Genomic DNA, 16,696 nt, shown 5'->3' with positions numbered 1-16,696 from the left:
TAAGTCTCAGTTTCAGCTGGGCACGGTGGCTCACGCCTGTAATCCCAGCACTTTGGGAGGCCAACGCGAGTGAATCACAAGGTCAGGAGTTGGAGAACAGCCTGGCCAACAAGGTGAAACACTGTCTCTACTAAAAATACAAAACATGCCGGGCGCGGTGGCTCAAGCCTGTAATCCCAGCACTTTGGGAGGCCGAGACGGGCGGATCACGAGGTCAGGAGATCGAGACCATCCTGGCTAACACGGTGAAACCCCGTCTCTACTAAAAAATACAAAAAAACTAGCCGGGCGAGGTGGCGGGCGCCTATAGTCCCAGCTACTCGGGAGGCTGAGGCAGGAGAATGGCGTGAACCTGGGGGGCGGAGCTTGCAGTGAGCTGAGATCCGGCCACTGCACTCCAGCCTGGGCCACAGAGCGAGACTCCGTCTCAAAAAAAAAAAAAAAATACAAAACATTAGCCAGGCGTGGTGGCAGGTGCCTGTAATCCCAGCTACTCAGGAGGCTAAGGCAAGAGAATCGCTTGAACCCAGGAGGCAGAGGTTGCAGTGAACCAAGACCATGCCATAGCACTCCAGCCCAGGCAACAGAGCAAGACTTTGTCTCAGGAAAAAAAAAAAAAAAAAATCTCAGTTTCCTCATTGGTCAACAGTGGTTCACACCAGGTTCACGTAGCACCGTGCAGGTGATACGCATGTATGTCCCAGACTTAGCACACTGCCTGGGACCTAGGTACCAAGATGACATCTGCGGGTTTGGGGCAAGCATCCACTCTTCCTTCCTTCCCACCTGCTGATTCCACCTCACCTTCCATTGAATATTTGAAGAAAAGGTCATTGACATTGGTCACAGTTTCTCCATCTTCTGCCTGGCTCCTGAGGAGGTAGATTCTTTTAATTAAGTCAGCAATAACTTGGTTGACTTCTCCAGAATAAATGGCCACATCTTTCGGTTTCAGAATTCTTTGTCTCAATACGCTTCTCATCTTGAGCCACTGTTCACCTTCCCTAGAAGAATCAAGTGAGTTTCAAATCATCTTACTTACACTGACATTCTGGGAAAGAATTCAAGGAACCTCTAGAAAAATTTTCAGCCATAAAGAATCAACAAGAGCTGCCAAACTGGAATTAAGACAGGAAAAACTTTTTGCTGGGGAGAGAGGAGTTAATAACTGCAGCCCTGGAGCCTGTTAGAGCTTCTTACACTCTTGCCTTTGAAGCAAACTTTAAGGAAAAAACTACCAGTGGTAAGTAATCATCTTTAGTAAAAGTAATACCACTTCCTTTAAAAAATCTTGAAATAGTATTGTAATAAGCAAATGAGACTGCTAATTAGCAAAAGAGAAAAATTGTATATATATATGTATGCATACATATGTATATATAAATGAAGTAAGTATTGATATTAAAAAAGAAAAAGAGGGCCAGGCATGGTGGCTCATGCCTGTAATCCCAGCACTTTGGGAGGCCGAGGTGGGCGGATCACCTGAGGTCAGGGATTCAAGCCCAGCCTGGCCAACATGATGAAACCCCATCTCTACTAAAAATACAAAAATTTAGCTGGATGTGGTGGCGGACACCTGTAATCCCAGCTACTTGGGAGGCTGAGGCAGAAGAATCACTTGAACCCGGGAGGCAGAGGTCACGGCGAGCCGAGATCACGCCGTTGCACTCCAGCCTAGGCGACAGAGTGAGACTCCGTCTCAAAAATGAAAGAAAGAAAAGAGAGAGAGAGAGAAAGAGAGAAGAAAGAAAGAAAGAAAGAAAGAAAGAAAGAAAGAAAGAAAGAAAGAAAGAAAGAAAGAAAGAAAGAGAGAGAGAGAGAGAAAGAAAGGAGGGAGGGAGGGAGGGAGGAAGGAAGGAAGGAAGGAAGGAAGGAAGGAAGGAAGGAAGGAAGGAAGGAAGGAAGGAGGGAGGGAAAGAAAAAGGAAAGGAAGAGGAGAAGGACAGAAGGAAGGAAAGAGAGAGAAGAAAGAAAGAAAGAAAGAAAGAAAAGAAAGAAAGAAAGAGGAAGGAAGAGAAGAAGGAGGAGAAGGAGAAGCGGAAGGAGAAGGAGAGAAGAAAGGAAGGAGAAAGAGAGAGAGAGAAAGGAAGGAAGGAGGGAAGGAGGGAGGGAGGGAGGAAGGAAGGAAAGAGAAAGAAAGAAAGAAAGGAAGGAAGGAAGGAAGGAAGGAAGGAAGGAAGGAAGGAAGGAAGGAAGGAAGGAAGGAAGGAAGGAAAAGAGAGACTGCAGCTTGTTACCAGGGTGTGGGGCCTTGGGGCTCCTGGCTGCACTCGGAGGGCACTCAGGTAGTGGGCCCAGCACAGCCCTCCCAGTGAAGGCAGGACGCTGAAGGAATCCCTGGAGGTCTCAGGAGGGTTCTGCAGTTTCTCAGAGGGTGGTGACAGAACTGAGCCTCAAGTACCCACAAGCGTCACCCACACCTCCACACCTCTGCATGGCTTCCCTCCCACCCGTGCCCTGCTTCCCATTCCCAAGGAGACCGCTTGCACTCAAAGCCTGGCCTCCAGATGGGCTTTGGGGGACCCAAGCTAAGCCAGCCAGGCTCCTGGGCCTGGGCACTGCCCTTCCTTTGCTGTCCACCGTGCTGAGGTCACCAGCACCGCCTCACTCCATCTCAGCCGAAGAGGGGTCCGGGCACCCACACAGGCTCCTGAGCCCGCAGCTAACGGGGCAGACAGCAGAGAGATTCTGCCTCAGCCTTCGGGCCCCTCCCTCTAGGCCTGAACATCCAGGAGGAGCTGTTTAATTATCCCCTCAGGATGGAAATTGAGGGACCCTGGTGACATCCGGTCACGATTCTTACTTATCTTACTTGAGAAATTGGGGGCTGTATTTCTCCCCAATTTGTGTATAAGGACATAGATATGAAAAGAGCTGCAAACGGGAGCCCCACTCCACGGGGATTTGGACCGGGGCATCTGCACCTGGGCCTCCCTGCCTGGCCGCGGGCCATGATCTCTGGGAAGGCACAGAGGTGTTAGTGACGCTGGTTCAAAACGAATAATCACAGTCTGCTGAGCGACAGGAAAATCACCACGTGGCGACCAAGTTTGGAGGTTCTGAGCTCCCCCTCAAAGGGATTTTCCTGAAATAGTGGCTGACCACCTCCTTCCCCCGTGCACAGACAAGGGCGCTGTGAGCTTTGTCTGCCTGGGTTATCACTGAACGGACACCACAAAGCACTGCCTCCGAAGAGCTCTGCCCACCACCGAGCCAGCTTTTCCCCTCCTGGCTCCTGACGGGACAACTTGGCACGGAGGAGGAGCGAGAAAACCCAGCAGGGCTGCTGTGTCTGCGAGATCACACAAGCAGGCTGTCAGATATCAACCCATGGTAGGGGGGGTTCTGTGCTTTTCTAAGAGCTGGATTTTAGGAACCAGCTTTGGAAGAGGGGGCCTCCCCCTGAGCTCTCCCTCCAGCCCCTGGCTCAGCCCGGGCGCACATACTCACGCCGAGATGAGCCCGGTGGCTCTGCCCCGCAAGTCTCGGTACTCCCGCCAGGATTCCATGTTGGCTCTCTGGGGCGCAGCGCCCTCCGCCCGGAGCACCTGAGCCACCATATCGCGGTCTGCAATAGATACTACAAACTGAGGACCAAAGTGAGACTTGAAGATTTTTCCATATTCCTGTGTGTGCTTCTGCTGCAATACCATGGAGAAATCGAAAAAGGAAAAAATACGTAGGTATGACATACCTTTAACAGAAACATCCTTGTGTGCTACAGGAGCAGAAAATTGGGGCAGAGGGAAGTGCTGTCTAATACAGAACTGAATCAGAGCAGTAACTTACATATTGCTGAGATAAACATGTTTTCACACAACCATCTCTTTTTTGTTGTTTTTGTTTGTTTTGTTTGTTTTTAGAGACATGGTCTTGCTCTGTTGCCCAGGCTGGAGTGCAGTGGCATGAACATAGCTCACTGCAGCCTCCAACTCCTGGGCCCTGGCGATCCTCCCACCTTGGCCTCCCAAGTAGCTAGGACTGCAGGTGCACACCTCCATGCCCAGCTAATTTTTTATTTTTTGTAGAGACAGGGATCTCTCAATGTTGCCAGGCTGGTCTCGAACTCTTGGCCTCAAGTGATCCTCCTACCTCAGCCTCCCAAAGTCCTGGGATTACAGGCATGATCATGGAAGTTTTCTTATTCTTTAGGGAAATGTTTTTAAAACTACCTTAGCTGTGTGAAGCAACAAGACAGAAATGTCATTATAAAAGATAAATGTCCAGAGCAAACAGGGCCCTGTCTGCCAGCACCTTCCCATGGGCCCAACAGCTCTACCTAAGCAGTACCAAGCCAACTGTGCAGAGGAAGCCCTCTGTGGACAATCTCTAACGAGCCTCTAAACCGACTCCCAGCAAGAAAATGAAGGGAAAGTCACCTGGATTGGAAAGGAAGAACTCGGGCTATCTCTATTGGCAGAAGACATGATCTCACATATAGAAAATCCTAAGGAACCTACTAAAAAACTACTAGAACTAATAAACAAGTTCAATAGGACACAAAATCAATATACAAAAGTCAATTGCATTTCTGTGCACTAGCAGTGAACAATCCAAAATGAAATTTAAAAAGCAATTCAATTTACAATAGCATCAGAAAGAATAAAGTACTTGACCAGCTGCAGTGGCTCATGCCTGTCTGTAATCCCAGCACTTTTGGGAGGCTTAGGTGGGTGGATTGCTTGAGCATAGGAGTTCGAGATCAGGTTGGGCAACATGGCAAAATTCTGTCTGTAAAAAAAATACATGGCTGGGTGCGGAGGCTCATGCCTGTACTCTCAGCACTTTGGGAGGCCAAGACCAGTGCATCACCTGAGGTCAAGAGTTTGAGACCAGCTTAGCTAACATGGTGAAACCCCATCTCTACAAAAAATACGAAAATTAGCCAGGCATCGTGGTGTGTGCCTGTAATCCCAGCTACTCGGGAGGCTGAGGCAGTAGAATCACTTGAACCCAGGAGGCAGAGGTTGCAGTAGCCACAAGACCACACCATTGCACTCCACCCTGGGTGACAAGAGCAAAACTCTATCTCAAAAAAAAACCATATATATACAAAAATTAGTGAGACAGCAGTGTGAGCCTGTAGTCCCAACTGCTCAGGAGGCTGAGGTGGGAGGATCATGTGAGCTCGGGAGGTGGGGGTTGCAGTGAGTGAAGATTGTACCACCGCACTAGGGCCTGGGTGACAGAGCAAGACTGTCACAATAAATAAATAAATAAATAAAATTCTTAGAAATAAATTTAACAGAAGTATAAAACCTATACTCTGAAAACTACAAAACACTATCTAAAGAAATCTACAAAACATTATTTAAAGAAATCTACACATTATTTAAAGAAATCTACAAAACATTGTTTAAAGAAGTCTGAAAGAAATGGCAAGACATGAAACAAATGGCAAGACATCCCATGTTCATGGATTGGAAGACTTAATACTGTTGAAATAAAAATACACCTCAAAGTGTACATAGATTCAGAGCAATCCCTGTCATAATTCCAGTGCAAAATTTATTTGTAGAAACTGATAAGCTGATTCTGAAATTCATATGAAAATGCAACAGACCCAGAATAGCCTAAACAATCTTGAAAAAAGAAAAAAGCTGGTGGACCCCCATTTTCCTGTTTCAAGACTTAGTACTATGGGAGAGGGGCCAAGATGGCCAACTAGAAGCAGTGATGCTCAGAGGCTCCCAAAAAAAAACCTTAATAAGCATGTGAATCCTTCACTGGTAGCCAGGGTATCCAAGCTCTCTCATCAAAATTGACTAGAAGGCTGGCATAATCCACGGAGAGAAGGAAGAACAGTAGTGCGGTGGCCCACCTGAGATCCACACGGGAAGGGAACCCCCTCCCCACAGCCAAGGGAAGTGGTGAGTGACCAGGCTACCCAGCTGGGGAAACTGTGCTTTTTCCACAGAACTGTGCAACCCACAGATTTGAAGATCCCACTCTCGAACCCATGCCACCGGGGCCAAGCGTCCCAACCCTGGTATGCACAGATTCCTACAGTCTCTCAGCTGGAATCCACTTAAGCCTACTGAACTCCCGAGGGGAGGGGCGACCAGCACTAGCTGCAGCTGCCTGCTGTCTAAGCCATTTGAGCTCCTTGGGGGAGGGGCAGCAGCCTGCACTGGGACTCACAACTGCCTAACAGCCTAAGTTCCCTGGGTTGGGGAAGGGTGGTGCCCATTTCTATAGCTCCAGGCTGCACTTTTCCTTTGCTGGAGCCAGGGAGGTTGAATGGCTTGGTCCCAAGACTTATCCCCACAGCTCAACACACCAGCTGTGGCAGTCGGCAGCTAGAGTGCCTCTTCAAGTCTAACCCTGATCCATCCTTCTCCTCAGTGGTGGGGAATTCCCAACAGGATCTCCAACAATTCCAGCCAAAGGCTCAGGGACAGAACCCTGATCTCCCTGGGCCTGAGCCCCTGGGGGAAGGGGTGGCCACAGTCTCTGTGGACCAGCAGCTTTATCCTCTTCTCCAGGTAGTTCTGAGGAATCTAGGCAGCCCAGACTAGTGGGTTTCCCCCCAGCAAAACACACCCTCTCCACTAAGGGACAAAGTGCTTCATTAAATGAGTCCTGCTCCCCATGCCATCCAACTAGGTGAGAACCTCCAATAGGGATTGTCAGACACCCTATACAGGAGCAATCCTACTGGCATCAGGTTGGTACCCCTTGAGGTCAGAGGTCCCAGAAGAAGGAACAGACACCCATCATTGCTGCACTCCAGCCTCCTTGAGTGATATCTCCAGGCACAGGAGCGAATCAGATGAATAGGGCCTGAAGCGAACCCCCTGCAAACTGCAGCCGCCCTACAGAAGAGGGACCTGACTATTGAAAGAAAAACAAACAGAAAGCGACAACAACAGCATCGATAACAACAACAACAAAAAGGCCCCCACAAAACCCCCATCCAAGGGTCAGCAGCCTCAAGACTGAAACTAGACAAACTCACGGAGATAAGAAAGAATCAACAAAAAAATGCTGAAAACCCAAAAGACCTCAATGCCTCTTCTCCTCCAAATAATCACAATGTCTCTCCATCAAGAGCATAGAACTAGATGGAGGATCAGATGGACGAATTGACAGAAGTACGCTTCAGAAGATGGGTACCACATAAACTCCTCAGCAAGTGCAAAAGAACTGAAATCATAACACTCTGACCACAATGCAATGAAATTCGATCTTAGGATTAAGAAACTCACTCAAAAGCACACGATTTCATGGAAATTGAACAACCCGCTCCTAAGTGACTCCTAAGTAAATAATGAAATTAAGGCAGAATCAAGAAGCTCTTTGAAACCAATGAGAACAAAGAGACAACGTACCAGAATACCTGGGACACAGCTAAAGCAGTGTTAAGAGGGAAATTTATAGCACTAAATGCCCAAATCAAAAAGCTAGAAAGACCTCAAATTGACACCCTAACATCACAATTAAAAGAGCTAAAGAGGCGAGAGCTAACTAATCCAAAAGCTAGCAGAAGACAAGAAATAACTAAGATCAGAGAAAAATTGAAGGACATAGAGACATGAACTACCCTCCAAAAAAATCAATGAATCTAGGAACCGGTTTTTGGAAAAAATTAACAAAATAGACTACTAGCTAGACTAATAAAGAAGGAAAGAGAGAAGAATCAAATAGACTCAATAAAAAAATGATAAAGGGGGTATCACCACTGACCCCACAGAAACACAAACTACCATCAGAGAATACTATAAACACCTCTGTGCAAATAAACTAGAAAATCTAGAAGAAATGGTAAGTTCCTGGATGCATACACCCTACCAAGACTAAACCAGGAAGAAATTTAATACCTGAATAGACCAATAGCAAGCTCTGACATTGAGGCATTAATTAATAGTCTACCAACCAAAAAAAGCCCAGGACTAGATGGATTCACAGCTAAATTCTACCAGAAATACAAAGATGAGCTGGTACCGTTCCTTCTGAAACTATTCCAAACAATTGAAAAGGAGGGACTCCTCCCTAACTCATTTTATGAAGCCAGAATCATCTTGATACCAAAACCAGGAAGAGACACAGCAAAAAAAGAAAACTTCAGGCCAATATCCCTGATGAACATCGACGCAAAAGTCTTCAGTAAAATACTGGCAAACCGAATTCAGCAGCACATCAAAAATCTTATCCACCACGATCAAGTCAGCTTCATCCCTGGGATGCAAGGCTGGTTCAACATACACAAATCAATAAACGTAATCCATCACGTAAACAGAACCAAGGACAAAAATTACATAATTATCTCAATAGATGCGGAAAAGGCCTTTGATAAAATTCAACATCCCTTCACATTAAAAAATCTCAATAAACTAGGTACTGATGGAACATATCTCAATACAAGAAGAGCTACTTATGATAAACCCACAGACAACATCATATTGAATGGAAAAAAGCTGGAAGCATTCCCTCTGAAAACTGGTTCAAGACAAGGATGCCCTTTCTTACCACTCCTATTCAACATAGTATTGGAAGTTCTGACCAGGGCAATCAGACAAGAGAAAGAAATAAAGGGTATTCAAATAGGAAGAGAGGAAATCAAGTTATCTCTGTTTGCACATGACATTATTGTATATTTAGAAAACCCCATCATCTCAGCCCAAAAACTTCTTGAGCTGATAAGCAACTTCAGCAAAGTCTCAGTATATAAAATCAATGTGCAAAAATCACAAGCATTCCTTTACACCAACAATAGGCAAGCAGAGAGCCAAATCATGAATGAACTCCCATTCACAATCACTACAAAGAGAATAAAATATCTAGGAATACAACTAACAAGGAATGTGAAGGACCTCTTCAGGGAGAACCACAAATCACTGCTCAAGAAAATAAGAGAGGGCTGGGCGCGGTGGCTCAAGCCTGTAATCCCAGCACTTTGGGAGGCCGAGACAGGCGGATCACGAGGTCAGGAGATGGAGACCATCCTGGCGAACACGGTGAAACCCCGTCTCTACTAAAAAATACAAAAAACTAGCCGGGCGAGGTGGCGGGCGCCTGTGGTCCCAGCTACTCCGGAGGCTGAGGCAGGAGAATGGCGTAAGCCCTGGAGGCGGAGCTTGCAGTGAGCCGAGATCGCGCCACTGCAATCCAGCCGGGGCGACAGAGCGAGACTCCGTCTCAAAAAAAAAAAAAAAAAAAGAAAAAGAAAATAAGAGAGGACACAAACAAATGGAAAAACATTCTATCCTTATGGAGAGGAAGAATCCATATCGTGAAAATGGCCATACTGCCTAAAGTAATTTATAGATTCAATGCTACTCCCATCAAACCACCACTGACATTCTTCACAGAATTAGAAAAAAATTATTTAAATATCACAGAATTAGAAAAAAATTCTTTAAATTTCGTATGGAATCGAAGACCCCATATAGCCAAGACAATCCTAAGCAAAAAGAACAAAGCTGGAAGCATCATGATACCTGACTTTAAACTATACTACAAGGCTACAGTAACCAAAACAGCATAGTACTGGCACCAAAACAGACATATAGACCAATGGAGCAGAACAGAGACCTCAGAAATAACACCACACGTCTACAACCATCTGCTCTTTGACAAACCTGATGAAAACAAGCAATGGGAAAAGGAACTCCTATTTAGTATATGGTGCTGGGAAAACTGGCTAACCATATGCACAAAACTGAAACTGGACCCCTTCCCTACACCTTATACAAAAATTAACTCAAGATGAATTAAAGACTCAAGTATAAAACACCAAACCATAAAAACCCTAGAAGAAAACCTAGGCAATACCATTCACACATAGGCATCGGCAAAGATTTCATGACAAATACACCAACAGCAATTGCAACAAAAGCCAAAATGACAACTGGAATCTAATTAAAGAGCTCCTGCACAGAAAAAAAAAAAAAAAAAACTATCATCAGCGTGAACAGGCAACCTACAGAATGGGAGAAGATTTTTGCAATCTACCCATCTGACAAAGGTCTAATAGCTGGAATTTACAAGGAAATTGAACAAATTTACAGGAAAGAAACAAACAGTCCCATCGAAAAGTGGGCAAAGGATATGAACAAACACTACTCAAAAGAAGACGTTTATGTACCCAACAAACATATGAAAAAAAGCTCAACATCACTGATCATCAGAGAAATGCAAATCAAAACCACAATGAGATACCATCTCACACCAGTCAGAATGGTGATTATTAAAAAGTCAGGAATAGATGCTGGCAAGGCTGTGGAGAAACTGAAACACTTTTACACTGTTGTTGGGAATGTAAATTAGTTCAACCATTGTGGAAGACAGTATGGCAATTCCTCAAGGATCTAGAACCAGAAACACCATTTGACCCAGCAATCCCATTACTGGATATATACCCAAAGGAATATAAATCATTCTACTATAAAAACACATGCACACATATTTTTACAGCAGCACTATTTACAATAGCAAAGATATGGAACCAACCCAAATGCCCATCAATGACAGACTGGATAAAGAAAATGTGGTACCTATACACCATGGAAAGCTATGTAGCCATAAAAAAGAATGAGATCATGTCCTTTGCAGGGACATGGATGAAGCTGGAAGCCATCATCCTCAGCAAACTAACACAGGAACAGAAAACCAAACACTGCATGTTCTTACTCATAAGTGGGAGTGAATATTGAGAACACAAGAATACAGAGAGGAGAATAACACACACCAGGGCCTGTTGGGGTGGGGGTTGAGGGGAGGAAACTTAGATGGGTCAATAGGTGCAGCAAACCACCATGGTGCGTGTACACCTATGTAACAAACCTGCACTTTCTGCACATGTATCCTTTGTTTCGTTTTGGTTTTTTTTTAGAGGAAATAAAGAAAAAAAAGACTTAGTACAAAGCTACAGTAACCAAGACAGTGCAGTAATGGCATAATCATTGGCTTAGAATTAAGACCCAAATACCTATGGTCAACTGATTTTCATCAAAAGTACCAAGATAATTCAATAGGAAAAGGATTTAATAGTCTCTTAAACAAATGGCACAGGGACAACTGAATAGCCACAAGCAAAGAATCAATTTATACCTTTTTCTCATACCATATAAAAAATTATCTCAAAGATCTAAATGTAAATGCTAAAACTATAGACTCTTAGAAGAAAACATAAGGGTAAATCTTCATGACCTTGGGTTTGGCATAATGTCTTAAGATATGATCCCTAAAGTACAAGTAACAAAAGAAAAAAATTGATAACTGGACTTCATCAAAATTTAAAACTTTTATGCTTCAAAGAACACTATTAAGAAAGTGAAAACAAGGCCAGGCACGATGGCTCATGCATGTAATCCTAGCACTCTAGGAGGCCAAGGCAGGTGGATTGCTTGAGCCCAGCCTGTGCCACATAGCAAGACCCTGTCTCATTAAAAACTAAAAATAAAATTTTAGAAAAGAAAGCAAAAACAAGCCTTCGGATGGAGAAAATATTTGCAGAGCACATATCTGATAAGCGACTTGTACCTAGAATATATAAAAACTTACAAACCAGTAGAGGAAGGAAGGAAGGGAGGGAGGAAAGAAGGAAGGAAGGAGAGAGAAAAGAATGCAATTAAAAACTGGGCAAAGGATTTCAATGGACATATCTCCAAAGAAGATATACAAATGGTAAATAAGCACATGAAAATATGCTCAACATCATTAGTCATCAGGGAGAGATAGCATTTCACACACACTAGAATGGCCGTAATCAAAAGGACAAGTAATAACAAATGTTGACAGGGATGTAGAAAAATCAGAATCCTCTTACAATACTGGTGGGGATGTAAAATGGTGCAGACACTCTGGAAAACAGTCTGGCAGTTCTTCAAAAGGTTAAATGTAGAATTACTATTTGACCCAACAGTTCCACTCCTAGATACATATCCAAGAGAAATGAAAACACATGTCTACACAAAACCTTACACACAAGAGTTCATAGCAGCATTATTCATTATGGCTAAAAGGTGGAAACAATCCAAATGTCTATGAACTGATGAATGGATAAGTAAAATGTGGTATAGTCATACACTGCAAAATTATTTGTCCATAAAAAGAATGAGGTACTGATACATGCTACAACATGGGTTAACCTTAAAAACATTATACTGAAATGTTTAAAGTGAAAGAAACCACCCATAAAATATCACATATTACATGATTCCATTTATATGACATGTCCAGAATAAACCACTCTATAGATACAGAAAGTAGCTTGATGGTTGCCTAAAGCAGGGGGAATAGGAGAGTTGGGGGTGATAGCTGATGGATATGGGATTTCTTTTTGAGGTCGTGAAAATGTTCTACAAGTTGACTGTGGTGATTTTTGCACACTTTAAATGAATGAATTATATGATATGTTAATTATATCTTAAGAAAGCTGTTACCCCCTCCATAAAAAGAAATCACAATAAATGTAAATGGACTAAATTATTCAATTAAAACACAAAGCAATGAGCCTCTAACATGGCTCAGCATAACACAGACAGGGCTGGGCTGGGGAAAGTTACTAAGACTCTCTTGGCTATCAGCCCAGTTTTCTTTTCTTTTCTTTTCTTTTCTTTTTTTTTTTTTTTTTTTTTTTTTTGAGACAGAGTCTCACTCTGTCGCCCAGGCTGGAGTGCATGGCCGGATCTCAGCTCACTGCAAGCTCCGCCTCCCGGGTTCACGCATTCTCCTGCCTCCGCCTCCCAAGTAGCTGGGACTACAGGCGCCTGCCACCTTGCCCGGCTAGTTTTTTGTATTTTTTTTCTTACCACTCCAACTCTCAATCTCAGAAACAGCAGGCCAGGAGCACTGTCATTTCTCTACTCTTTTACTCACTCCTTCTGCAGACCTGAAAATGAAGACACTCAGACTAAACTGAAATGAGTCCATCTTCAAGGGGTCACTTCTGCCTAATAAATAAGTGACCCCCAAAGAGTTCAGGTCTCTAAAGGGGCCCACTGAAGGAATGACTGGTAACAAGAACTACTGGGAAATGGGCCACACCTCAAGCAAATCCAGCTACTGAATTGGGTACAATCAGCACAAGCGAACTGGAGGTAGAAATGATACAGTTTTCATCACTTTCTGGTGGTGGGTCATGGTACTAGTACTGGTGGGCACAGTACTTAGAGTTTGCTTGGATGTTAAGAGCACAGATTCTGGAGTTTGAATCTGGGCTCACAGTTTACTACCTGAATAACCTTTAGAAGTTAGGTCCCACTATGCCTCAGTTTCTTCACCCAAAAAATGGAGAAATAAGTTTCATGTAAGACTTGAAACTGTGCCTGGCACATGAAAAGAATTCTAGAAATACTGATGGTTATTACGTGTTATTATTACAGTTTCATAACACTAAGCTTATTTGACCTTATCATAACCCACGAGAGGAATGGGGATTGCTAATCTCCTTTACAGATGAGAAAACTGAGGTGCAGAGAGAATAAGTGACTAGCCCAAGGCTCCACAGGTGGCTGCAGAGGGCCAGTATTGGAGGGCAGCACTCCTGGTATCAGCCATCCTGCCGCTCTACCACACCCTAAACAGCATCTAGTGACCCAGATTATGATTTCTACTCTGCCAATCACCAGCTGCCTGACCTTAGGCAAGTCGCTTAGGTAACCACCCAGCTTTTTCCGTCTGTAAAATGAGAGGTGAGCTATATAGGTGAATTCTAAGAGCCCTTGTTTTGCTAACATTCTATGATTGCAAGGGGAGCGCAAGTGAACTGGATGTGATGGGTCACAGAACAATGAGCAATCTGGAGAGCGGGAAGAGAGGGTTTTTCTAGAACCATGTGTTCGAAATTGGGATTCCTCAGAGGGGTGGCCAGAAGGTGAGAGTTCCCACAAGTACCCTATTTGAGGGTTGGGGTAGTGCCACTCGGAGAGTAAAGGAAAAGAATTTTTCCTTTATTTCCTTTAATCTCCAGGTCCTGTCTGCGAATGGTGAGAAGGCACCAAGTGAGTCAGTTGTGACTCTCTGCTCTGTGCCCCAGGGCCCTGGGTGTGGTGAAGGAAGCTGTCTGAGCAGCGGGCAGGAGGGGCTGAGCTCAGGGTGAGGGCTGGCGGCAGGGCGGGTGAATGGAAAATACCCATCTGAACTGCCACACATCCTGACTGGGTACAGGCTTTAACAGGGTCCCTCTCAAAGAAACCTGTGCCCATCGAACAAACTCTGGGTGAGATGTGAGGATAAAAGCAGATGGCAGTAAGGGTGGATAAAAGAAAAATTAAATTACACTTCAGAAAGTAGGTTGTACTGAACCCATCAACAGCAAATAAGAAAACACTTTTTACTGTATTTGAAAGTTGCCATCCTGATATCTTATCAGATTCTACATAGAAGATCATTTTTGAGCCCTCTAAGCATTGGGGTGGGGGCGGGGGTTTGGAATTGTGTAGAGTTGGTGTGGCGGACTTGAGGAGGGACGATTGGGACTTCCCGGCATTAAAATTAAATTAAATTGGCCGGGCGCGGTGGCTCAAGCCTGTAATCCCAGCACTTTGGGAGGCCAAGACGGGCGGATCACGAGGTCAGGAGATCGAGACCATCCTGGGTAACACAGTGAAACCCCGTCTCTACTAAAAATACAAAAACTTAGCCGGGCGAGGTGGCGGCGCCTGTAGTCCCAGCTACTCGGGAGGCTGAGGCAGGAGAATGGCGTGAACCCGGGAGGCGGAGCTTGCAGTGACCTGAGATCCGGCCACTGCACTCCAGCCTGGGTGACAGAGCGAGACTCCGTCTCAAAAAAAAAAAAAAAAAAAAAAAAAAAAAAAAAAAATTAAATTAAATTTTAATTCCTGGCAGAACTAAAATTGCTCCACGCGCGTCGGTTTTTCCGTTAATGAGGTGTGGGGCCTCTCCGTCACGTTCATTGACTGAATGGCTGATGGAACGAAGGAATGACTGAAACGAACTCTGGGCAGAAGGACAGGGCTGGGTGGGAGCAGAAGGGGGCGTTCTCGGAAGACGCCAAAAGCCCCCATCCCAGAAATAACAGCGAGTGCTGGGCCGGGCACCCGGGGAGGCGGGTGATGGGCAAAGGCATCGGAGGGCGCCGCCGCGACTCGGGTTCCCTGCCCCCGCCACGAAGGGCGCAACGGAGGTGGGCGTGGGAAGGGCAGCACTCAGGCTCCGGGTGGGAAGCGCGCGGAATTCGCCGGCCCGAACGCCCGGGCGGGTGGCTGGGACCCCTGGGTTCTTCCCGCGTCCCTGCCTCCGGTCCCGGCGCGAACTCCAGGTGTCGACCCCAACTCCGGCTTAGAGTCTACGGAACCCCGAGCTCCGTCCCCTCTCCCCCCGCCTTTACAAAACACAAAAAGGACTAGAAATGAATACAACACAGTCTCGGCTACCGAAGGACACCGAGCTCCGCAGAGCCCAGCGCTCCCCGCGGGCCGGCCCCGGGCCGCAGCCTCCTCCGCCCCGGCTCCGGGGGTCCCGCCCGCGCTCCACTCCCCGGCCCCGGCGGCGTCCACCAGGCGCCCGCTGCCCCTCCCCAAGTCTCCCGCTCCGGGTCCTCAGCTCTGGTACCCTCCCCGCAGTCCCATTCCTGGTTTCCCTCCGCGGCGCCCCCTCCCCAGGTTCCCCAACCAGGCAACCCCGGCCTGGGTCCCTCCCCGGGACCCGTCCCTGGAGACACTGCCCGCCGCCTCTCGGGCTACCACTCGCCGAAACCCCATCCCTGACTCCCCCCCCCCGCAACCTCCTCCCTAGGGATCCCTGCTGGGGCCCCTCCAGGGGACCCCTCCCGGCCGCCACCTCCCGAGACACCCATTCCCCCTGCCTCTTCCCAGCCGTTCCTTTCTGGCCCCGTTCCTGAGCTCCCTCTGCCTGCTGCGCCTCTCCGGGGTCCCCGTCTCGGAGACCCCTCCCCAACGCCCCCGCCCCGCTCCCGGTTCCTGCCTCCTCCACCCCGGATCGCCTTCCCGGCGTCCTCTCCTCAGCGCCCCTTCCTGCGAGCCTTAACCGGACAACCCCAGTCCAGTTCCCCCCACCCACCGCGGCGCCCCGTGCCCGGGGAGCCCTGCCCGCCGCCCCTCCCTGGGACTCCCTCACCCGGCTCCCCTCCCTGGCGCCCTCCCGCCCGCGCCGTCAGCCCTCTGGGCAGCAGCCCCGGCTGGCTCCCTCCCGGCGCGGCGAGCGCTACCTGGATCTCGTGGATGCGGCTGAAGCCGTCCCTGTAGAAGAACTCCGCCAGGTTGGCGAGGGTCCGCGGCCCCGGCATGGCGGCGAGGCTCCGGGGACCCTCGGCCCGGCCCCCAGCCGGCGGCGCCCCCGGCCGCCCCGCGCCTTTGTCCTCGGCCCGCGCCCCAGCCGGGAGCCGTGCGCCTGCGGGTTGGGGCCGCCGCGGGGCCGCGCCACCCAGGAGCCCACCCCGCTCGGGCGCCGGCCGCAGCCCGGCTCTCAGGATCCGCGCCAGCAGGGCCATGGCGCTCGTCTGCATCGGCTTGTTTGAGCAACTCTGTTTCGGGGGCTGCCCTTTGGGTTGCTGTTTCCTGCGTCTTAACTTGTCGGAGCAATGCTTCTCCGCACTCCTGCTGCCTGGGCATCAGTTTACACAGACCCTTATTAAAGGCTCCGTCCCCTGGGGCTGGGGAAAAGGCTGTGATTAGACTGCAAGAGAATGAGGCTATTATTATTTCTTCACATCATATTAATTCACACTTCGGCGTTGCTTGAAACCACCAAGTTTTAAGGTCAACCCCAC

At 47.3% G+C, this 16,696-nt stretch overlaps 1 protein-coding gene across 1 annotated transcript in view; it reads right to left on the bottom strand.

Moving 5' to 3' along the window:
• The window catches only part of CYP27C1 (cytochrome P450 family 27 subfamily C member 1), a 36,267-nt gene extending 19,850 nt beyond the window's left edge, over positions 1–16,417 (bottom strand). The window contains exons 1-3 of the mRNA XM_015109855.3: positions 16,136–16,417; positions 3,451–3,641; positions 805–1,004 (exon numbers count right to left, since the gene is read on the bottom strand). Of these exons, the coding sequence (XP_014965341.3) occupies positions 805–1,004; positions 3,451–3,641; positions 16,136–16,417 (673 nt within the window). The remainder of the gene's footprint in view (positions 1–804; positions 1,005–3,450; positions 3,642–16,135) is intronic.
• Between the last annotated feature and the right edge of the window lie 279 nt (positions 16,418–16,696).

The sequence above is a fragment of the Macaca mulatta genome, chromosome 12 (assembly GCF_049350105.2).
Source record: "Macaca mulatta isolate MMU2019108-1 chromosome 12, T2T-MMU8v2.0, whole genome shotgun sequence".
Lineage (NCBI taxonomy): Eukaryota > Metazoa > Chordata > Mammalia > Primates > Cercopithecidae > Macaca > Macaca mulatta.
This window is presented reverse-complemented; position numbering and strand designations above follow the sequence as displayed.